Source organism: Onychostruthus taczanowskii, unplaced genomic scaffold (genome assembly GCF_017590055.1).
Source record: "Onychostruthus taczanowskii isolate IOZ18803 unplaced genomic scaffold, ASM1759005v1 scaffold6, whole genome shotgun sequence".
Lineage (NCBI taxonomy): Eukaryota > Metazoa > Chordata > Aves > Passeriformes > Passeridae > Onychostruthus > Onychostruthus taczanowskii.
In genome coordinates this window covers 8,859,984-8,881,935 of record NW_024503679.1, presented here as the reverse complement: position 1 = coordinate 8,881,935, position 21,952 = coordinate 8,859,984, and the positions used below count along the sequence as shown (strand labels likewise).

The 21,952-nt window shown below is 41.9% G+C and overlaps 1 protein-coding gene across 6 annotated transcripts in view; it reads right to left on the bottom strand.

Moving 5' to 3' along the window:
* PDE8A (phosphodiesterase 8A) overlaps nt 1-21,952 on the bottom strand; it is a 152,553-nt gene that overhangs the window by 42,497 nt on the left and 88,104 nt on the right. For all 6 annotated transcript variants that reach the window (XM_041418858.1, XM_041418859.1, XM_041418853.1 and 3 more), the window contains exon 2: nt 1,294-1,350. In XM_041418858.1, the coding sequence (XP_041274792.1) occupies nt 1,294-1,350 (57 nt within the window). The remainder of the gene's footprint in view (nt 1-1,293; nt 1,351-21,952) is intronic.

Sequence of the window (21,952 nt, the reverse complement as noted above, 5' to 3'; positions counted from 1 at the left end):
GACACCAATCTTTCAGAAGTTGAATCAAACCACACTCAGATATGTTCTGGTCAGGCAAAGTGAAGCATGTGTAACTCACATCACATCCCACTGCTGTTTATCTTCTGTGTGATTTTAGGAACTCCAGTGCTGTTACACTTTGGACCAGGCTGGTGAAATGTCTACCAGTAAATCTTAACATTTCCATGTACTGCATATTTTTGTAAGAATGAAGAATTTTGCACACATTCAGTTCAGGTTCATTTTATAGCAACCTGCAAAACTGTTTGCAAAAAACATGTCATAGTCTGGGCTGTGTTTAGTGAAGTTAATCTGTACCACTCCTTAAGAGGGGAAGAATGGGTTTCAAAAACAGGACAGAGTCAGGAGATCTGAGCTGTATGATCGACCCTGGTAGGTGATGTTGCCTACCTTCTCCTTCCCTCACACCTGCCAGCTATATCACCAGGATAAATCAGTTGCATTTCAGAGTGCTCTACGACTGGACAAAAGTGATACAATCATTAAAAACAATACAGGTGGCAGAAATACTCAAGAACTATTCTGACTTTGGGGATGGATAAGGATGTCCTAAGATCTGATTTTTCATGATACTACTCTTCTGACAATGGCTCAAGAAGAAGATGTTAAACTGCAGCTCTTAAGACAGACTTTTTCAAATTATTAGGTTCACATTGCCGAGGAGTTTTGCAATTACTGACAGAGGAACATCTTGGATGATTAATGGTTCTGTATGCCTTGATTATGGGAGAATTTCCAAAGGAGTCATATAACTCTAAACCTCATGTCCATCCCAGGCAAAGTATGGGGGAAAAGGACATAAACCATTTATTAATAAAGGGATAAAAGAGGATTAATTATTGTCAGTCAGTAATGAACAATTAAAAATATATATTTTGCACTTCATATCTTTTGTAATAATATTGCAAGTTTGATTGGCTTGGTATCAGTTTGATGAGATTTTGACTAAGACCAGTAAAATTACTACAATTTTGATTACTACCAGTAAAATACAAAATGAGGCACAAACTGAATTGATTACAAGGTAACTGATAGCAGAAAAAATAGATAACTCTATTTTTATGAGCTGAGAGATGGTTGGAGAAAACAGGCAGGGGTTTTAGGATATCACATAGATAGAATGTCATTATAAAAATCTATTATGTGCACATTATCTCTTCAGCAAAATTCTCTGTGAAGATTTCTATAATCCAAAAAATTCCAGTCATAAATTTTAAGCTAACATCTGTGATATTTTAGAAATCAAGACTTCAGTTTGAACTTCTGTGTTACCTGAAGTTGATCTTGATGAAGTCTCATAGGGCCAAACTGCACATCTGTTACTGGTGCCTAGAAGAAATAAGAAGGGAACTTATTAATGAATAATACCTAAGGAAGAAGAAAAATTATCTCTGTTACCTCTTTTATCTACCATTGTCTGAGAGATATATTGCTATCATTATGAGGCTGCATCTTCATCTTATTCTGGTTTTGTACATTTATATGCTAAGCTGCAATAACAGTTAGAAAATAACAAGCTAGTCTTCAAGTAATTTTTTATTGTTATTTTAAATGCAAACTAACAGATTAGACATGAAAGTCTCAGAGACAGATTGTTATTTTTCTGTATCCTCTGTATCATTCCAGCTGTTCTGCAAAACATGGAAGTGTTTAAAAACTGCTTCTTTTAAAGTCCAAAAAAGCATTAAAGCTCCAGGAGAAATGCAAAAATACATAATTCTTCTTTTAGAATTTCAAATGTAACAGGTGCCCAAGGCTGCTACAGAAACACACTGATTTCATTTCTCCAGGAGCATTTTGCTGCATTCCCTGCTGCCCACCCAACCCCTGCAGGGAAGGCTGCAGAACTCAGCAATGTGTTGGGATGAAGCATGTATTCTGCATGCAGCTTTGTTTGAAAAACCCTGCAAAAACACTGCCATGCACCATGCTTTTGACATGTCAGTGATTCCCACATCAGGCTCTGCTCAGGTACCACAGGTCAGGATGCAGGAACTCGTTGGTCACCCAAGCACAGGCGGGTGATTAAAAGGGCAGCGCGGTGACCCGGAGTGGGCACGGCAGCTCTGCAGGCAGGGTTAAGGGTTTCCTCCTGCTAGTGGGGTTTTCAGTTTGTTGTTTGTTCTGATTTGGTTGGTTTGGTTTTGGGGTTTTTGGTTAGCAATGGTTTTTGCACGATCAAAAGCTGCAGTTAGTACAAGTGTGTATGTAGCCAAACAGAACCCCCAGAAAGGATGTGTGTGTCCAGACCCATTCCTGTGTGGAGTGTTTCAGCTATCAGTGGTTCCAGAGGGAGTTACAGAAGATGCCTGCCTGCAGTGTGAGCAGGTGAATGATCTTTTGCTGGTGGCCGAGCTCAGGAAGGAAGTAGAAAGACTAAGGAGTATTAGGGGAAGTGAAAGGCAAATAAACTGGTGAAGTCTATTTCCCAGCCTGGTGGGAAAGGGAAATAGACTGGTGGAGCCTGGATGGACAATGAAGTTTTGAAGGAACTTAGGAATAAAAAGAGGATGGTCATCTTTGGAAGGAGGGTCAGGTCTCTCAGGAAGTATTTAATGGGGTTGCTAGGGTATGTAGGGAAAAAATTGCAGAGGCCAAAGCTCAGTTTGAACTTAATTTGGCAAATTTTGTAAAGGATAATAAAAAATGTTTTTACAAATATATTAATGGCAAAAGGAAGGGTAAGACCAACCTTTGCTCTCTACTGGATGCAGGAGGGAACTCAGTCCCTGCAGGTGAGGAGAAGGCAGAGGTGCTTAACACCTTCTTTGACTCAGTCTTTAGTGGGAAGACAGCTTGTCCTCAGGACAACTGCCCTCCTGGGTTGTTTTTATATTCTTTGGACTTGATGGTCTTGAAGGTCACTTCCAGCCTAGTGATTCTGTGTAACTCAGCCAGGATCCTTCCCCCTCACTTGTCCCTCCGTGGGAAGGAGGGCAAAGACCACAATGCTGTTTATCACAACTGCTTCTCTTTTGTATCATTAATCAAACTTCAACGTGAATGACTCTTCAACTGGTATAAGACTACTTCTAAGGGAGTTAAACACATAAATACAGAAGGACACTCTAGTAGGATTACACAGGCTTGGTTCTCTGAGAATTCCCACCAGGCAAGCATCAGCACTTTCAATGTACTTCAGAAATAAAAGTTAAAAAGCAGGAATAAAAATGTTTCCTATCTTGAATGGGGAACAAAGTCCAACCATTGGTCCTTGGAGTCACACAGACTCTTCAAAAGTAACTGGAGTTAAGAAATCAGAAGAAAATAGTCTTTGGCAATGCAGTAAACGTGAGACATCTCTGAACTGAAACATTAAAAGAAAAGGGCTGTTGAGCACAAAGGTGGCATTTTTACATTGTTCTTTTTCAAAATTAAAACCCACTTGAAGATCAGATTTATTGCTTTGCAACCTATAATTTTTCCCATAAGCAGTTTCAAAGAATCATCAGCACATCCCACAGAAAAATCTTTTAGAAGTGCATGCTCCACTCTTTCCATGACCTTAATGCTCCATTGCTCAGCCCTAAGAGTATGTCATTTGTGATTTTATTTATTTATCAACTTGGAAGTCATCACTGCAACATTAAATAAGCAACAAACATGAGTCAAGGCAAAATGGCAACACAGTGCCTATAAAAGCATGCCAGGAACCAGTGTTTGCCTGTCTTGCTTAAGTGGGCCTTTAAGAGCTGATGGTAAAATGACATGGAGGGGTTTCAGATTTATTCAGTCATTGTGGTCACATCAGCTTAGTTTAAATACACTCCAGTAATTTATTTTTTTTCTGATCTTGAGACCAAAAATCTCTCTTCAGATGGAAAACTCAAGCTGCTTTACTCTCCCCTGTGGTACATCATCCAATTATTCAAAATCTGCACTACAAAACAGCAGAGACTTTTGCTGATAGCACACATAACAGGGGAGAATCCAGCTCTTTGCACCAGTGTTTCTGGTTTTGCAGCACTAACAGGAGTAACTATCCATCCTGAATCAGTAAGATCAGCAGAAATGCCTGAAGGACACGGAGAGAGCATGTCATTTGAGCAAAAGATACCTAAAAGATGCCTTTTCACAGTTGCTTCTCTGTCCAGAGCTGTACTCAAAATCAAACCTTGGACTTTTGTTCACTCTACCTGCCAGCATAAAACAGTGAGTGTCCCGGGTCACCGGGCAATGCCTGAGCTGGAAGGTTCAGATCCAGAGCTGAACTTCACTGGCACCTGGGGGGATGCAGAACCCCACCTACCCTGCCAGTGTACCCCTGGACTATCAGTCCCAGACCAAGGAGAATTTTAACAAATGAGATAAACACAGTATTGCCAGTTATTGCTTTTCAGATGCTCCTTTCTTTTAAGAAGTTTGTGAACGAATAGTAATTGAAGTATTTAAAGGACTGAGCCTGAAAATCACTTTCCTGCCAGAAATCTGTGGCTATTGCTACAATGAAAATACCTGTCTATGCACCATTTACGCCTATGTCACAAGAAGTGTCCAGATGAGATAACCTGTCTTGTTACACATTAACTTGCTGTCCTGAGTAGAGTAGAATCAAAGCCTTGTCTGCATCTCAGCTGGAAAATTTTGGTGAACTCCAGTTAATTCTTAATCCTGTTGAAATCTGCTCAAACAACTTGATTAATCATTTAAACTTTCTGTGTGCTGCAGGTAGCCCTGAGAAGTAACACGCCAATTAAGTATTGTGTCAAAAATCAAGGCTTCAGCAAGGATTAGCAGAAACTCTCAACTATTGCTCAACTAAATGAGCTTTTAAAATACCTCTAATGCTGCAAACTTGTAACAAAATCAAACACAGCCAAAGCTCACACGTATAGTAACTGCACAAGCACATCTTTATTCACTCACACTTTCTTCTACTTCTTCCTTGGAATTTCTTTCCTAGTTGAAAAGCTCGACTACATTTTCAGATTGGCAGACGCGACTTAGGCATGTGACAGCCTTCCAGGCAGGCACAGATTGGGAAGAGTGTCTGAGGAGACAGAGGTAGAACTGGTTGTGGGTTCCTGGAATTGATGTGATAGAGCTGGGTCTGTTGCCAAAGAGCTGCAGACGCAGAGTCCGTAAGCGCAGCGCGTGTGCCTGCGGCTCCTCAAACACACACACAGCAACTGCAGCCATTCCACGTTCTCCGACCCCTGAACCACTGCTGGTAGCAGACTTATTTCTCCTCAAATTTGCCTTTCCGATTTGAACACTGCATTTTTTTGTCCTGTGGAACCAGCCCTGCCTCTGGTACGAAGTGGGATTCATCGCAAGGCAATAGCACAAGCTGTAAGTGATTGACAGCTGTCAACAGGGAAGGTCATCCACTGACTGCTGTCAGCAGCTCAACACTCGCCAGAAATTATCTCTGTGTTGTAGCAGATGCATTGCAAACATTGAAATTGCTGATAGAAATAGTCCATGTTTCCAATGCCCTGAGAAAAGTGAGTATTGGGTAAATAAAAACAAGTGAAATAAGCTTTAAAAACACAGACCTACACAACTGTGACTGATCTGATTAAAGTACAACACAGGCAGCGTTGGCCCAATGTAACCTGGTAAAGTACTTCTTTCTATGAGTCATTCCTCATATTTTACCAGAACAGAATCTACAGGAATAGTCTGTTCATCACTGCTGGATTGTTTTTTTCTCTCTTCCTACTGCTAGAAAAACTTCAAATGCACTTGCTCAATGAATAAATACAGAAAGGAATAAAGGGTGGACATAAAGCCATCTTGATTCACATGCTCCCTTTGGGGATAAATTGCCTGGCTGGTGACAGGGACAGATCTATGCACCCCATAGGTCTCCTGTTTTCTAGAAGTGGTGTACTCTGGCATTCTCCAAAATATCTCTTACCATTACCCATTAAAGAGGAGAGCACACCTAAAATTCTGGGTAGAACCAGCTCCTAAAAAATCCTTTGGCTACTAACCTTCATGCAATACTCCTGCTATGGAGGTGCAAATGCATTCATTCTGGAGGCTGATTTTCTTAGGAGACCTCTTTGCCGAAGTTTTTGCGGATGTTTTAAAGCAGAGCCCTGTGCATTCCAAAGCAACACTCAGCACTGCCCACCCATGGAAGGTGGTGGAGGGGAGCTGCTGGTGCCTGGGGCAGCAGGAATGCTCCTTTGACATCCGCAGTGCTCCATCCCTTCCTTTCTGCCACAGCAGCAGCTGTGCTGGCGACAGGAGTGGCTCCTACTCCGGCCATTCCTTGCACAGCCCTGGCCTCCTGACAGCACCTCTCCCTGGGGCAGCTGGCAGCACTTCTGCTCCTGCTGCTCCTCTCGCCTCTGCCCGGCGAGCACAGCTGCTTTTTCCTGCAGCTCGCTGGAACAAAGAGGTGCCATGAACTTCTGCTGAATGGATTGCAGGTGGAAGCTGCTGCTGGAGGGCAACATCTGCATTCAGTGGGCAGACAGTCAGAATCTCTGACTCATTGTAATATATGACAAATAACTACAGTGATTAGACACATGACTTCGCTGCTGGTCCTATTGGAATACAGCCAGCAAAATTAATAATTTTCCTCAGATCAATGTTTTAAGATATAATCAACATTTTTTATCTGATTTTAAAACACATACTTATATTTTCTACATATAGTAGGTACATGATATGAATCTGCATGAGTTGACTCATCACAGTAAGAATTAACAGTCTTCATTATCAAGATATGCTGGAAACCACAGGACTGTTAACATATTTTGTAATTCTAAGAAAAACAGATTCATTGTACAAAGGCAAAATATCCTTTCTCTTAACCTACCATTTTAGGCATAGATTTGTCACCCCAGAAAACAAAGGCTCAAATGAACTGATTGATTTGTACCATCCCCTAAACTTTTATTGATTCAGGTTCTATTTGCTGCAGAGATTTGAATCCTGCATAATGATGTACTTTCTCAGAAACCTTAGCCAAATCTTCCTGGATGCTGAAAGCTGGGAATAAACAATTTTCTACAAACTGGCATGACAAGGTATAGGATCTTGTCCAGCCAGGTCCAGCATGGCTCCTCTTTCTCAACAGAAAGAGGTGTTGTGACTTGTTGCAGCTCATACTTCTGGGCAAGAAAGTCTCCATGTTCAGGATCAAGTTTTCACAATTCACATTTTTCTTTGCTTATCATAACACTGATCACTTTTTGAAGTATATGAACAGTAACTGATCCATGTTCATTTACCTTTTTCCTTCTCCAAGGAAATGAACCTACATAGATGACTTAAGACTCAGCTTCCTATTTTCCATGTGCTTTCTGCTGGACACTGAACATCACTGTTCATGTCTTCCTTACACACTTTGACAGCACTCTTTTGTTACCAACTCAACATCAGTGCAAGTAAGATAAAATGCTGTCCAAGCAGATATTCCTAAAAGGCACAGCTGTTCAGAGCATAAAATTAATTTTATAGTCCACAGACTGAATTCCAACCTGGTTAGCAAATCCAGTGAAATCCAGAGCAATTGAAACTAAATACAATGAAACACAAGAGCAATACAAGGAAAATATACTGGATTTACTCCAGTGTAAATGAAGTGGGAGTCTGGCCCTGAGCAGCTCTTTCTTTTGTTGTTTGGAAGCCACAACAGTTTGAATAAAGAATAAGAGAGAACAAAGTGTCCAAGGTTTCTGCCTGTGCTCAACAGACTCAAGGACAAAGGTAAACTTGGCCTTCAAAGACCCTATGCTGTACAGAGTCAGTTTATTCTTTGCTGAAATACAAAGACATGAGTTCTGAAAGGCGATTAAAATTTACCAAAACTGCTCTTCAACCTGGATGAAACCAGTTATTGCAGTCCTTGATTTTTTTCTTATTTCTGCTTCATAAAAGATGTAGACAAATGTCACAGACTCTGAACTCATAATGTAGCATCCTGACTCAGTGCTTTGATAAAATCTTGCATTTAGATTAATCTAAATCGTGTTCTCACTGATGCATCTCTCTCAACAAACGAATACAGATCTATATCTGTATCACAAGGCCTGCAGATCACTCAATGTTTTGTTCTGGTATAATTTTTCTTTTATCTATTTCCTGGTTTAAATTGATTCCTAGAAAAATTATCCACAATGCTGCCATGTAACAACACAGCAGACAGTAAGTGATGGGTAACACACCCTCTGTTTTCTTAATCTGTATCTTAAGTTTTTGAGCCTGTTTTACATAAATGAGCTCCAGAGCCCAACTCTGGCCTCCAACTCACATCATTAGCAACACACAATTTCGACAGCTTGCAGTTTTTGTCAGAAGAAAAGCTTTATTGAGTGTAATGAGTTGCCAGAGCTCTCACATCAGGATGCTGGCCCTTCTCTCTGGGCATGTAACCAGCCACGGGACCCACTTTCTTATTCCTAGTGAACTGGCAACACTTTTCCTGCTCCCAAAATCCAGCAACTCTTCCATTACTCAGCCTGGTGGCAATTTTTCTGTTGACCCAGGTCCTGAGGAAGCCTCCCAGGAAATTTACACCCTGGTGGGACTGGGACTGCTTTACAGGAGCGCCGGCACAGGGCTGAACACAAGGGCTATCCAAGCTCCACCAGGATTCTCACTGGCACAGCTGATTTTGGCTTATGTTCAGCTTGCCACACATGCCAACCACTATTATATATGTTTGTTTGTTTGTGTTTTGGGCCTGGTTGCCCACTGCATTTCCTCAGTGCAATGAGTGAAGCCAAGTTAGAACAGAACTGCAGCAATGCTGTTGGGAAATCACACTTGCTGCCTTCTTGCACACTTCAGACATAATCAAGAACTCCCATTTTCTACTGTTTATAAGTTCTCCCCTTATGCTTTACAGGAAACTTTGGATATCAAACTGCAAGCGTAGCACATGCAAAAGTGAATCATTCTGTTTGGCTGGGAATAATTAACGATGCTGTCCCAAAGTGACTTGGATTATCATCTGCACTGTGGTGAGGCCTGCATGGCCTCTGGCCCAGACGAGTGGCCCACTGTGGTCACGTTGTACAATGACAGCAGAAAAAGCCAGCCAGCAGTCCCTGACACTGGTAAAAGCCTGAACTTTTACACAGAACAGGCTGACAAACTGGGGGACGTTTTTAGGTCCCGATATGGTATTGAAATGATAAAATAAATGCCATTATCACTCAGTGTGCCTATGGAACAATTGCACAGATCTCCAACATTGAAAAGGGAGGTTACTGGTTTCATTTTGACATTCAAAGGAACTGAGGCACTGAGGGAGTGGGACAACTCCAGCCCCCCTTGTCCTGAGCCCTGGCACCCCTGGGCAGGGTGTCCAGCGCTCCTGCTTGCTGGCCAACTTACAGCAGCAGGCACTGGTCATACTGGGACCACACGGCTGACACTTGAGAAACACCCACTTATTTCTGAAATTCAGAATTGTGTTGGTGATAATTCAAACAAGTTATATCACATCTTGGCAATCACAGCTGTACTGTAGGTTTCTAAGCAGATACAACTCCTGCAAAGCAACTCTGTAAATCTCACACTACATACTTACACAAGAGTCCTCACTGTCAATGAATCACACAGCAAAAAGGGATGGAACACATCAGCCAAGTCAGAAAAAGAGAGCCATTTACTCATTAATCCACACTGAGTTTTCTGTCCAGTGAGAACAAAGTTGAATGGAAACCAGTTCTCATATCAAATCCAGCAAATTATATTTGCTGCAGCATCTACCTGATTCAAAGGCCCCTTTTAGACCTGCATTTTATGCACAAGTACACTGGGCTTGAAATTTCATCTATTTGTCTCTTTAGAAGAGAAAAAATAGTGAACCATACACTCCACAACAAGTGTGAACAACCTTAACTTTGGGCTGTGCCTCATGGTTGTCATTTTGCCAAACCCCATTCTGACCAACCAGCCCAGAATTTAAAGTGCCCAAAGTCTTCATAATCTTGAGATGGCTCACTGGGGTCTTCATTAAGGTCCCACTTTCTGACTGAAAGTGTTGGCAAGAACTTCTCCATTGTCTGGAGGCTGTGAGGTCTCCCCATATTGCATCCCTGGACTGCTCACTAAACTATAGTCAAGTATTTCTCTGTGGTGAGGGCATGCTGTGCAGTATCTGTAGTTATATCCTGCACTAAGAGAAAACCAGCAGCTTAAATGATCTGGCCTGTACTTTAGAAGAATTTTTTAAACCCTATAATAATGGTTTTCTATACATAGGTTGAAGAAATTGATGCCTTTATAAAAAAAAAAAAAAAAAAAAAAAAAAAAAAAAAAAAAAAAAAAAAAAAAAACCAAAACCATCACCCAAAACAGTAAGAACATTTTCAGCTGTTCAAACAGGAGCAGAATGTGCAACATGCAGAAACTGAATTGCTTCAGATGAAGAAAAAATAAAGAGGTCATCTTTAAGGCACTAGCTCCTAAGTCCATGTTTTATTGGTTTCTGACAAAATTCAAGGGTCAGATACAATACCCTGCACTTCAGAGCAGATGTCCTGCAGTCAGGCACCCCTGGTACTCTGGGCTTACAGGAGGGTAGGGGTTGTGATTGCCTCTGTGAGATGGTACCTCATGGGCAGCTGAACAGCACATCTGGGTGGATACTGCAACTTGCTGAGTTTCAGCAGCTCTTCCCTTGCACTCCAGCAGCCCTGAGACTGCTCTGTTTTCCCCTTTGCAATCAGGACCAGCCACGCTGTATCTCACAAAATGATTCAACAGCAGCCACATAAAAACAATGTGCCCAGAAGGCTGAGAGACTTGTTTCCTCTCCCCTCCTCCCCTCAGCTGACACAAGTCTGGTCATTCCACTGGCTGGGAGAGCTGTAACTGAGCTCTGGGGACCAACTCACGCCTCGTACACCAGCACTGCTAGAAAAGTTTCAGTGTGCTATCCTCTCTCATCTGCTGGCAGCAGTAACTTTTACCCAGATGCAAAGGCTGGCCAAGTCAACAGAGAAGAAACTGGTCTGTAAGGCTTGCAGGTCATCGGCCAAGACGTGTTCAAAATCAGAGCATTAAATATATCGGGGTTCACGTAACTCCAAACAAATAAATGCAACCTTTGGCTTTACCAACACCTTTGTCAAATGGGAAAGGAACTTCTCACTCGTCTGCTGTTGCCTCAGGTGTATTAATTTTACAGGCAAGCTGTGGCTGACTTTCCATCCCCCCCGCTTGAGCAGACACTTTAGTACAAATACAACATTCTTCTGGCCCTGAGGGAAATTCTTCCTGCCTGCATTTTAACAGTTGAACTGCATGGCACTCTGGGAGACTTAAATATGGCACAGTGGTTCTATTGTTTAATATTATTAAAACTGCTTGCTCTCTTGTGATTCTGCAAGATCCTGAAGTACAGCAGTAAGTGCTAATCTCTTTTTCTATCTACCAGCTAGTGCTCTTTTTTCTGGTGGATACCACTTACTAATTTTATTTTAGAGATGATTACAGCAGAATACAACAGAACTCCATTATCAGTTTTCATTTCTTCCTTATGAATATGAATTTCAGTGACAGTTTTCTTTGAACCATCTGGATTTGAACAGACTCATCTAACAAAAAGGAAGTTCCAGTCTACCAGGAAGTTTTCCAACTACTTTATGCCAGACAAACTTTTCATGGCTTGATCTACCAACACTGCAATCTTCACAAACAGACGAAGCAAAGCAAGAGGGTACAGCCCAAAAATAGCATAATTCAGTCAGTAGATCTGCTAGGCTTCCTAGAAGATCTCCATTTTGTCCTAAACCTCCATTTTTTAAGGAATAAACTTGCTTTTCTATAGTTGCTATTAAGACATTTTGTGTGCTGACACAGTTCAGGCTTTAGTGACCACAGTAATTTTTCCTACTTGCTGCCATCTGTTATCTTTCTCTCACATATCTCCAGCCTCTGCAGAAGTGGGCATCCCGGATGTGCCAGTTTAGTCCTCCAAGACTGGATGGTGACAGCATGAAGCTGCCTCCTTCTCCTCCACCCTCCCTATTCCCAGCCATCTGCCACACACATCTTCACCCAGCTCACTCAGGTGTCTGGGAACCCGCTGGACATCACTAGAACTCTTTAGGGTTCAAGGGGTGTGCTCTGCCCACCTTCAGGATGCACAAACTCACCTGGGCTCTGTCCAGCACCCTGCCAGGGAACCTTTGAACCAGAGCAACCAGGGAACCTGAACAACAACAAAGGTGCTGTCTCCGAGATGGGATTTTGCAGGTAGAATAAATGCAAAGTCAGTGGGGACAGCAGCCAGTAGAGCAAAGGAGAAATGCTCATTACTGATAATACACATAACTGTATTTTTGTCTATTGAGTACATGCTTCTCAGACTGAGTAGAACTGTCAAGTGACACTTGAAAAACCAAGAGGAGTTCTTGGCAGTCAAACCTTTTCTAAATAGGGAACTTTGTCACCAACAAATGAAGACTTGAGACTGCAGGCATATTCAAGATGTCCTTTTTTTAAAAAACTGAGGAAATTTACTGTAGTACATTCTCTTTTTTTCACTCTAAGTTTTAGCATTAATTTTGCTTGTTCACAGCTATAACCAATGCAACAGACTAACTTCAGGTTTTATGATAAGGAAGAAAACAGACAAAAAGATTTAAGAGTCCTAGGCATCCCTTTCTTTTGACCACTAGGAACTCCACTGGCAGAGGGGATGAGTGACTGGCTTCCCCTAATACAGATGCCTCTTCATTCCTGGGGACCTACAGGGTAGTTTGAAACCTGACACTGGTTTTCTGCCTGACTCTGGTTCAGTAACACACAGTGCTTCTGCCAGCCCACAGGGCTCGTTAAATATCACACGCCTGGGATGGGATCACTTCTTTTTTCCCTTAAGTATAGAACCGTTTTACTGTTATGCCAATCCCCCTAACTCTGCATGTCTTTAATAAAGTGGGATTTTCATTATGATCAGAACTGCAATTAAGTAGAATTTATTGCAACAAAGCAGTTTTTCATTCTAGTTTTCTTGTAAACATAATTTCACTCTATCTGGATTTGTGGTAGGCACACTCCATTTTATTTCATTTAAATGAAAGAACCTGTGTAATTATACTATTATCTTTGATACAAAGCAATCTCTGCATCTTCTGCCTACGACTATCATTTCCTTTACAAAAGAACAGCTGGATATGCCAAAGGAGATGCTGCTGGTACAAAATAAATTATTATTTTGTACCAGCAGCATGACTTTCTCCATAGAAACGCACAAGCAATCAATACATTACCAACTCCTAGTGAAGTTTCACAGGATTAAAGCTGGGGCAGGCAAGGCCTCAGCACAGGAGTCTCCCACAAGGCAGCTTTTTAATAAACAACCCATCATCAAGGAAACCCATAAAGCACTCTGACATTGTAGTCCTTAACTGGGAAACAAATCCAGCTGGGTATCAGATATCCACTTAAGATGAAATCCTGCCCAACAGTCCAAATATACTCTCTCCAGGTACCATGTTAGCATGTCTCAAACTGAGTACACAGGCCGAAATTATCCAGATAATAATCTATAGAGGTTGAATAGCCTCATATAAATTATTTCACCTTGAGATTTCCAGGAAAGAGAGATAACATCTGGAGATACTTGCATCAAATACTTTTACAAGTTGCATGGCATCAGCAAAGCTTTGTCACAGAGAGCTGGTGCAGTCACAAAGTTTGAAAGGTTTGCAAAGATCTGTAACTTGGGGGCGGTAAGAAGAGAAGATGCAAAAACACTGAGTAAATCTTTAATGTAAACACCTTCTCACCTGCAAACTGCCTAGCATAAGTGCTCTATAAACCATGAAGGCTTATAAGCAGTGACTGAAAGGTACATTTGGTCAAGCAGACGTGGACTTTTCATGTGTCATTTGAAGAGACATTAAAGAACAATGCTTGTCTTGCCTATAATGAGAGTGGGTGTCAGAATTTTTTTTTCCCAGAAGCTTCATCAGACTCCTCAGGTTCCCAGTCCTCAGACCCTTGAGTGGGCCCTTCCACAGGGCCTGTCTGAACACCAGCACCATGTGCTGCCTCTGAAATGGGCAGATTCTCTGCTCCTCCCTGCAAGGACTGCAAAATTTGAGCCAAGCCGAGCCGAGACTAGAGCAGCAAAACCAACTCCAACTTCTCAAATTTTAGGATCAGCAGGTGCCTATCACCTTCTGCACAATTTTATTGATACCTGAATTTATCTGTCTCATCTAAAAAGGTCTGATGTTGCGACTGAGAGGGGCACACATGTTTTACAACAGGAAGCAGTGCTGGAGCTGTGCACAGGTGGCTCTTGTGTCACACAGAACAGAGCTCCCTATGGCACCTTCAGTCAGGCAGCGACGTCCTTATTCCACTTGGATAACAAAGATGAACTAAAAGAAGGAGCACTATGGAAGAGAGAGGCTCTGCTTACTCATTAAATAACTAAATAGTGTCCATCTATGCAAAACCCCCATAATTAGCTGAAAGGAAAGCTGGCCTCCATCCAAATCAATCTCCCTCAAGATCCTAATTCTGGCATTAAACAAGCCTGCCTAATCTGTTTTGCAACTACCCAGAATATGTTTCTCACTCTGCTGGTTTTTCTAGGGAGAGGATGCAGCAGCCCTGGGCCTTCTATTGAGAGTGTGAAAGCTTTATGCCAAAGAACAAACAAGAGAAAACAGACATTAAAGTCCTGTCTGGCGACACCATTAGTAAGTTCACAGTCACCATTTCCTTCTTCCTCCCCTGCACCAAGTGCTTCTTCCCAGACAGTGATCCAGACTGCTGATAGCTCTGGCTGGGAGCTTTTACCAGAAATTTTAGCAGGAAATGTTAATTTGCAAGCCTCAGTGTCCTCCCTTGGGGAGGATGGACACTGTATCTGCATGACCAAACTGTGGGGACTTGGACTTCCTCAGACCTGCCTGCAACAGGCAGAAGAGAAACTCCTCTGTATCTCCAGCAAGGCTGAGTAAAAAACCAACTGTACTCATTTATTTTCTTTTGCCTTTTCCCCCAAGCTACGAAATACTAGGAACAACGTCCAAAGCAAACAGAAAAATTCTATTAATGAAATATGCAATTTAGTGCAGTTTCATGGGCTGAGTCTGAGCTCAGCCAGACTTCTAGGACACAAAACATAGCTGGAAATTCACAGAACTAGAATAAAACAAAACCATTGCTTTGCATAAAGATTATACCATATTTCTATAAACAAGTTTAATGGGAAAGATAGCCTGTGTGAATCAGTAAATATAACCCATTACAAATAAATTAGATATCAAAGATAAATATTTTTTAATGTAAAGTCTAATGTCTCATATGTAAGCAACAGAAATGAAAAAACAGACTCACTTTATTAACAGTTCCAATAAAAACACAGTAAAACTACAGGTTGCTTTGAGAATTAAAAAATAAAAGTAAACCTATAAACTCACTGAAGAATGACATAGATCTGACTCTTAAAAATTTTATTACTTAGAAATTTCACCTGATTTCTTTTTATTCCTCTATGAATTTTGAGTCTAAGTCTGTAATCACTTACTACAGATGCAGGAGAGAACAGTGCCCTTGATTATGGAAGCTTTTCTCAATCCAAGGAAATTTCATTTGACTTGTTTTATGTGTTTGCATGTTCCTTTAAGCCAGGACAAATGTTCTTACCACATTCATATTTGTGCGGTTAGCAGCTTTTTCTGCATCTCTTTTGTCCTCATCCTCTAAAGCCAAAACAAATGCTGTGCTGCTCAGTGTTGAACTTTATAATTTCAGTAATAGGTTGCAGCAGGAATATATTTTGACTAACTCTATGAGCCACCACCATGTACAGTCTGAGCACCTACCACGGAACACCACAGTTCTAATTATTTCCTTCACTGCTTAATTTGAACCAATATGTTGTACTCTGGATGACTTCAGAATATACTGTGAGATACGTAATTTAATCAAGTTATATTCTGTAACCTAATTTTGCTAAGAACCTTCAAATATATTCCAACAAAAAAAAAACCACCCCTTATGTGAAACAGCAGGAACACATTAGAGGTGGCATCAAACCACTACTCCATTAGACATAAATTACTCACAGTATGTTCCCCACCAAAACAGAGTAACAAAATTTGTAGGCCACAGTATGAGGTTGTACCCAGAAATACTTTCCCAATGAAGCAAGCAAGATTTGCAGTGGTTTTGTGACAATTTCCTGTGAGTGGAAGAGGTTATCTGGGGCATTGGCTGCTGGGATTGTGTCCTTGCACATCTCCTTTTCTGAGCTCACAGAAAGCTAAAGAGGACACTTGTACAAACCAAGGTCCACTGTGACTCTGTGTCCTTCCCTTTTTGCCCAGCTGGCCCTGAGGTCTGAGTAATTGATCACCTGCGAGTTCCTTTGTCAGACAAATCCAACAAATCCATTGCCAACCAGCTGTGTGTGGTATTCCAGCTTCATGTCCTTTTTCATTCCTAAACAACACAGCCCTGCCATTGCTACCCACGTGCCCTCTGGGAAGGAAGTGAAGCATGGCTTGCTTGTACCATAAATGAATACTGCTTACAACATTTAAAACTCATTTAATTTTTTTACAAGAGAAACATGCCCATGCTGGGTGAAATATTTTTCTGACACTGTAAATATGAAGCCATGGGTGCCACAACTCCCACTGTACATATCACATTTTCTACTTCAGACCAAGTTTCAAGACAGAATTTTACAGTGTTTATGACAACTTAATTGCTGAACTGATGATTTTGCTTTGCAATTATGCTGCTCTGTATTTTTAGCCCATTCTAATTTTTTTTCTAATCTGCATGGCACGTAGGGCATATGGAATTACCAGGTCTACCATTGGACGGCCTTGCTATTTTCTTCTAGAGTAAGAATAATCTCTTGGCTCTGCCAGTCAAAGAAAAACACTTCTTCCCCCAAGTTTGACTTTGAGAATTAAGCTACAGCCTTTGCAAGCAGCACTATGCAAATCAATGTTTCCCACATAAGAAGCTTTTCAGAGTCTGCAGCAAGAAACACCTTATGATAAGTATAGACATATTTTTTGCAGTACATGATAGCATACATTTCTGATATTCCATTATTTCCACTTTTTCTGTCATACAAGATCATTTTCATTTTCTTTTAAATCTAGTTATTACTGTTCTGTCATTGCAGTGCCAGCCAGTTGTTTTCTCAACTCAACCCTTCCAGTCTCATCTGGAACTCTCTCAGTTTCATCTTGTTAGAAAAAGTTGTGTCCCTTTGACTACAAACCACTGGCAATGGTGAGCAATCATTTCACTTTGTCATCTAACATAAGACTGAACAACTGGAGCCCCAAGCTGATCATATCAGCACTCTGGGAGTTAGAGGCAACATCTGGAATTTATTTGTTAGAAGTAAAATGAATGACATATTTTCAGGAGTTTTAGCTTGTACCTGTACTTATAAATCTCCATGAGGGCAAGTTATGAATAAATTTAGCCAGGAGCAGGAGGCAGAGGCTCAGATTTTGAGCCCTTCCCTGTCAAGGGCCCCAGGAAGAAGCTTGGTACTCAGATGCCCTGGTGACACAATTTGTTGAGCTCTTCTCTTCCACTGCAGGATGAGGAACAGACTGTCTTAGGCTTGCTGGACCCCCATGCTGGCAAAGCCCCTGTGCAGACAGCTCTGCAGAGGCATGGGGGGCACAGCCCCCCTGGTGCCCTCTCCCCAGGGATGCAGGGGTCTGTCCAGCCCTACAGTCCACACAGGCAACGGGGAGCTCTGTCCCCCTTTGCCACGGAGGAAACATAATCCTGAAGGTTATTTTTGTTGGCTGTAACACCATTAGAGGTTCAAACCTGGCAGAAGCTGTGATGGGGAATGGAAAAGAGCACAGGAGAAATTCAAGGAGACAGTTTTGCCAACAGAATAGTAATGGGGGGAGGGGGGCAGAGGTCAGAAGAATCAAACACCTGCACTGCTATCTGATGGGAAGGCACAAGGAGATAGGATGAACCTCAGCAAACATGGAGAGGAGGGAACAGGGAATACATAGAGAGGAAAAAGCGCAGAGACAAACAGAGATAGAAACCTCTGGATGAAGTGTTACCTTTGCCTAGGCACTGAACTCATTGTCTGCAGCCATCTCCTCACCTGCTTCTTTCCTGATTCCCCCCAGCAGACAGTGCTTGTTCCAAATTGGAACGTGACTGATGGGGGTCCTGCACCATGGGCAGGTCTGAGCCAGGGACTAGATCAACTTCTTTATTTTCATTTGTGTACAGTTTAAGGTTTGCACCACAAGGGTTTAACTGACTGAAGTGCAAGGCAACCATATCTTATCCAACCTGGCAGCCTGTCTTGGAAAATGTTCATGTTTAGGCATTGGAATGATTTTATTGAGACAAGCCCATTCAAAATGCAAGCCCACACCTGGAGATGTAAGGCAGATTCACACAGGTACCCAAGGCTGGGCACTGCATCCAGTCCATTTCTCTACACACCAACTATGGGCCCCATTATGGATGCAGGATGCTGCAAGAAGAGGAACTTGGTATTGCAAGGGAACCCTCTCATATTCCTTTCTCATTAAAATGGAAGATACTCTGAGGCAAGCAGCATTTTTGTCTCTGCAGAGATCCAAGCATGAAGATGTCAGAAATGATGACAAGAACTCAGCATTTCAATGAGGTGACAGCCCACATGCTCCACACTCAGTACTTCACACAGACTATTTCCAGTCACTGCAAGCACCAGTGAAACAGTGCAACAAAACTGAATTTAGCAGAGAAAGGCAGTAAGCAAAACGTTCTGGCTCTACCTTAATAAAAACCTTTAGAAAATAAAGACAAACTCAACGCCCCCAATGGTGGGATAGTTCCTATAAATCACTCCAGCATACCCTGTAGTTCTGTCTGTCATCAGATAGTCCTGCATTTTTTCAGTGATCTGCAAGCTGACTCCAAATGTTCTGTGTTGTGGGATTTTTATTTTTTCTGGTATTTGGGTGGGTGGGGGAAGGGGAGGGGGGTGGGGAGAAATAGTTTAGGTTTGTTTTGTTTTGTTTCTTGGAGAGGTGTTGTTTTGTTTTATTTTAATAAAGGAGCTTAAGAGAATCCTTACAAGAATTGTTTTCATGAAATGATCAAATGCTCTTTGGAAAAAGGAAAAATAGAATTCCAAGACAGAGCAACACTAAATTGGGGGGAAACCACTTGGAGCATGACCTACAGAAGAGAGGGGAGCACAAGACTCAGGCACAGGACACAGCATGCCCTATTTCACAGAGGGTGGGTGGGTTTCTAACAATAGGTGCTCCCTCTTGCGATGGATGACAGGACGCTAGTGTTGGTGTTATCAATGAAAGCACCCCAAACTTTGTCTGGCAGACCTTCTGAACAAAGGTCTGCTCTGCTTATCGCTGGTGCCTGCCCAAGTGGAAGTCAATGACCCTGTGGCACTGCCAGAAGACAAGCAAACCAAAAATGTAAGGGGATCAGCCCCCTGGCAGAGTGTCAGCACCCTGGGCTCAGCAGCACACTGCTGCTCTGGCAGCTGAGGAGTTACTGATGAACACACTGCTGGCAGCCCCTCTGCCTGCAGAACTGCAGCAGCAGCATGCTGCGAGTACCTGACAGAGGTGTTTGCACACATACATCACACAGCACCACATTATAAACTATTTCAGGCTGCTTCAGGAAGCTGCTAACATAAACTCATGGAAAAAGATCCAAAAGCCATTAAAAACCCCCACAACCTGAAACAAGTATTTTATCACTGCTCAATGTTTGAACTGTCAGCTTTATTCTCCTGGCAAGCAGGCAGCTCTAGTTCACAACTGAACACCTACTTTATTTATTTAGCTCTGCTGCATTTAACCCCACATCCTGTCTGCTGGGTGCATCCGGCTCCACGGAGCTCCACGCAGCAAAGCCTGAGCACAAGGTGGGGGAGCTGCTTTCCACAAGCCAAAAAACAGGAAATTTGATGACATTGTTCAGTGAGCAGACGTCAGCAGAGAGTGATACAAAAGAGTAAACAACTTCCTAGCAGCAGCAGACAAATGGGCCGGAACTACTGGAATCCTGTGATGTCTGGTGTGTTGTGCATGAAAATTACTGTTTCAGTGAAACAGGGAGAGATCTTTAGCTGATTCAAGTTGGAGCTGCTCCTTAGAAATCCAGGAACTACACCAGTTTTTTCTGCTTAATATCTAACTGCAAGTCCTTACCTTTCTGATCCTGAAAACATGGTTTTTGAGAATTCATATTGTTGATAGTCTACATATTTTGCAAATATTCTCATTATTTTAGAATACACAAAAAGTTGATTTGAGTAGAAAGGATAAACCTCAGTGAAAGTATGGAAGGCAGCACCAGTAATGCTGGTGCCACTTCACTGTGATCATACTACCATCAGTCTTGTATATACAATGGATAAATAGATATATAACCCATAAACTTGTGTAAATACTTTGATATGATGGAAGCACTTTGCTGGTGGAATCACACAGTAGGTATGACATCTCCCTTTTGGATTGCAGTGTTTGCTTTGTGGAATCTGCTCTCATATATTACAGCTATGGGCAAATGTCAAATGTCATCCAAAAAGTTAACCTCTCAAGTAGGCATACAATGAAGGCTGTTAAAAGCCAGGTTACATCAGGCAGGAAGGAAATGTAAGGGAGGACTTTTTTTTCCTCCAACAGAATGCCATTCTGCCCACCTCTGTCCAGTCTCTAAATTGCAAGTAATTTTTGACCAGTGACCACAAACATGGAGCTTCACTAATGAATTCCAATCAACTGTATCAAGAAAGATGGTAACCACTGGAAAAACTCTCTTGCCTACACATCTACATGTAGACAGACCACCAGGGCATGTAATTTTGCCATTTGTACTACGCCTTTCAAAGGGATGTAGAGAAATTAAGTCCTATCCTGAGCTAGTTCTTAAACTGTTGACATACAAGTCAGACCAGAACTTCGCTGGGGCTTTATAATAACCTGGAAATATCTGGGGATCCTACAGAAAATACACAGGAATATACCCAGGGGGATGCAATTCAGCAGGTACCAAACCCAGGATGCTCATCTCATCCAGATATCCCCTCTAGCCAAAATCTAAGCAGAACTGACTCCTAAGACAAAAATTAGCAGCTAAATTTAGAGCTGTCCATGAGACTGCCCTACTCTCAGTAACAGAAAGAGAGAACAACAGGAAAGAGTCAGATGCTTCTCAGCTCCCCTTGCCAAATTCTCCTCTCTTTGGAGACAGAAAATGTACTACATAATTGTGGGGAGGAAGACACACCAATAACCATGTCAACGCTGCAGTCAAATGAATAGGCAAACACACTGGGCCAAATCTATCTGCAATATAACCAGGGCTTTGAGTAAACTTTGTTCTTCCTAAATCCTGGCAAGTAGCTACAGGCTACCAAACAACTAGGCAAAAAAAGAAAAAAAAAATAAATACATGCACTCAAAGAGCAACAAATGCCAATAAAACCCAGCACGTCTATAAACAAAACAAAACAGTTTTTCACTCATCACTCTACCTACATCCGAATCTTCCTGGCTTCAATTAATTTGTTCTTTCAGCAGAGTATGAGTTTGCACCAGTTCTGTCATTCTTCCCTGACTCCTCAGTATGAATGTAAGAATTCAGAGCTTAGAAAACAAACTCCTCTTTGAAGTTAATAATTTCCAATCCTCTTCTATCTTTGCTTACAAGGAGAAATTAGAAGTACATACATCACTAGCAAAAACTTCCAAGAATAAGCAAATCAACCTGGAGAAATTCCAAAGTGTTTATCAGAGAATGATATTCACCTGGGTGTGCCAACCATGTCAAGAAGTCAGTCCTGTCAGAAGACAGGTTTTCTGCAAACCCCACATGGCTTCAGGATGAAATCATTATTTTGCTACAACTCCCTTTCCAGTGTTTCACTGCCCTAAGGCTTGTGGCTAGGGAAAAAGCCCTTGCTCTGACCTGCAGGAACAGCGAAGACGGTGCTGTGACACGACCCGAGTGG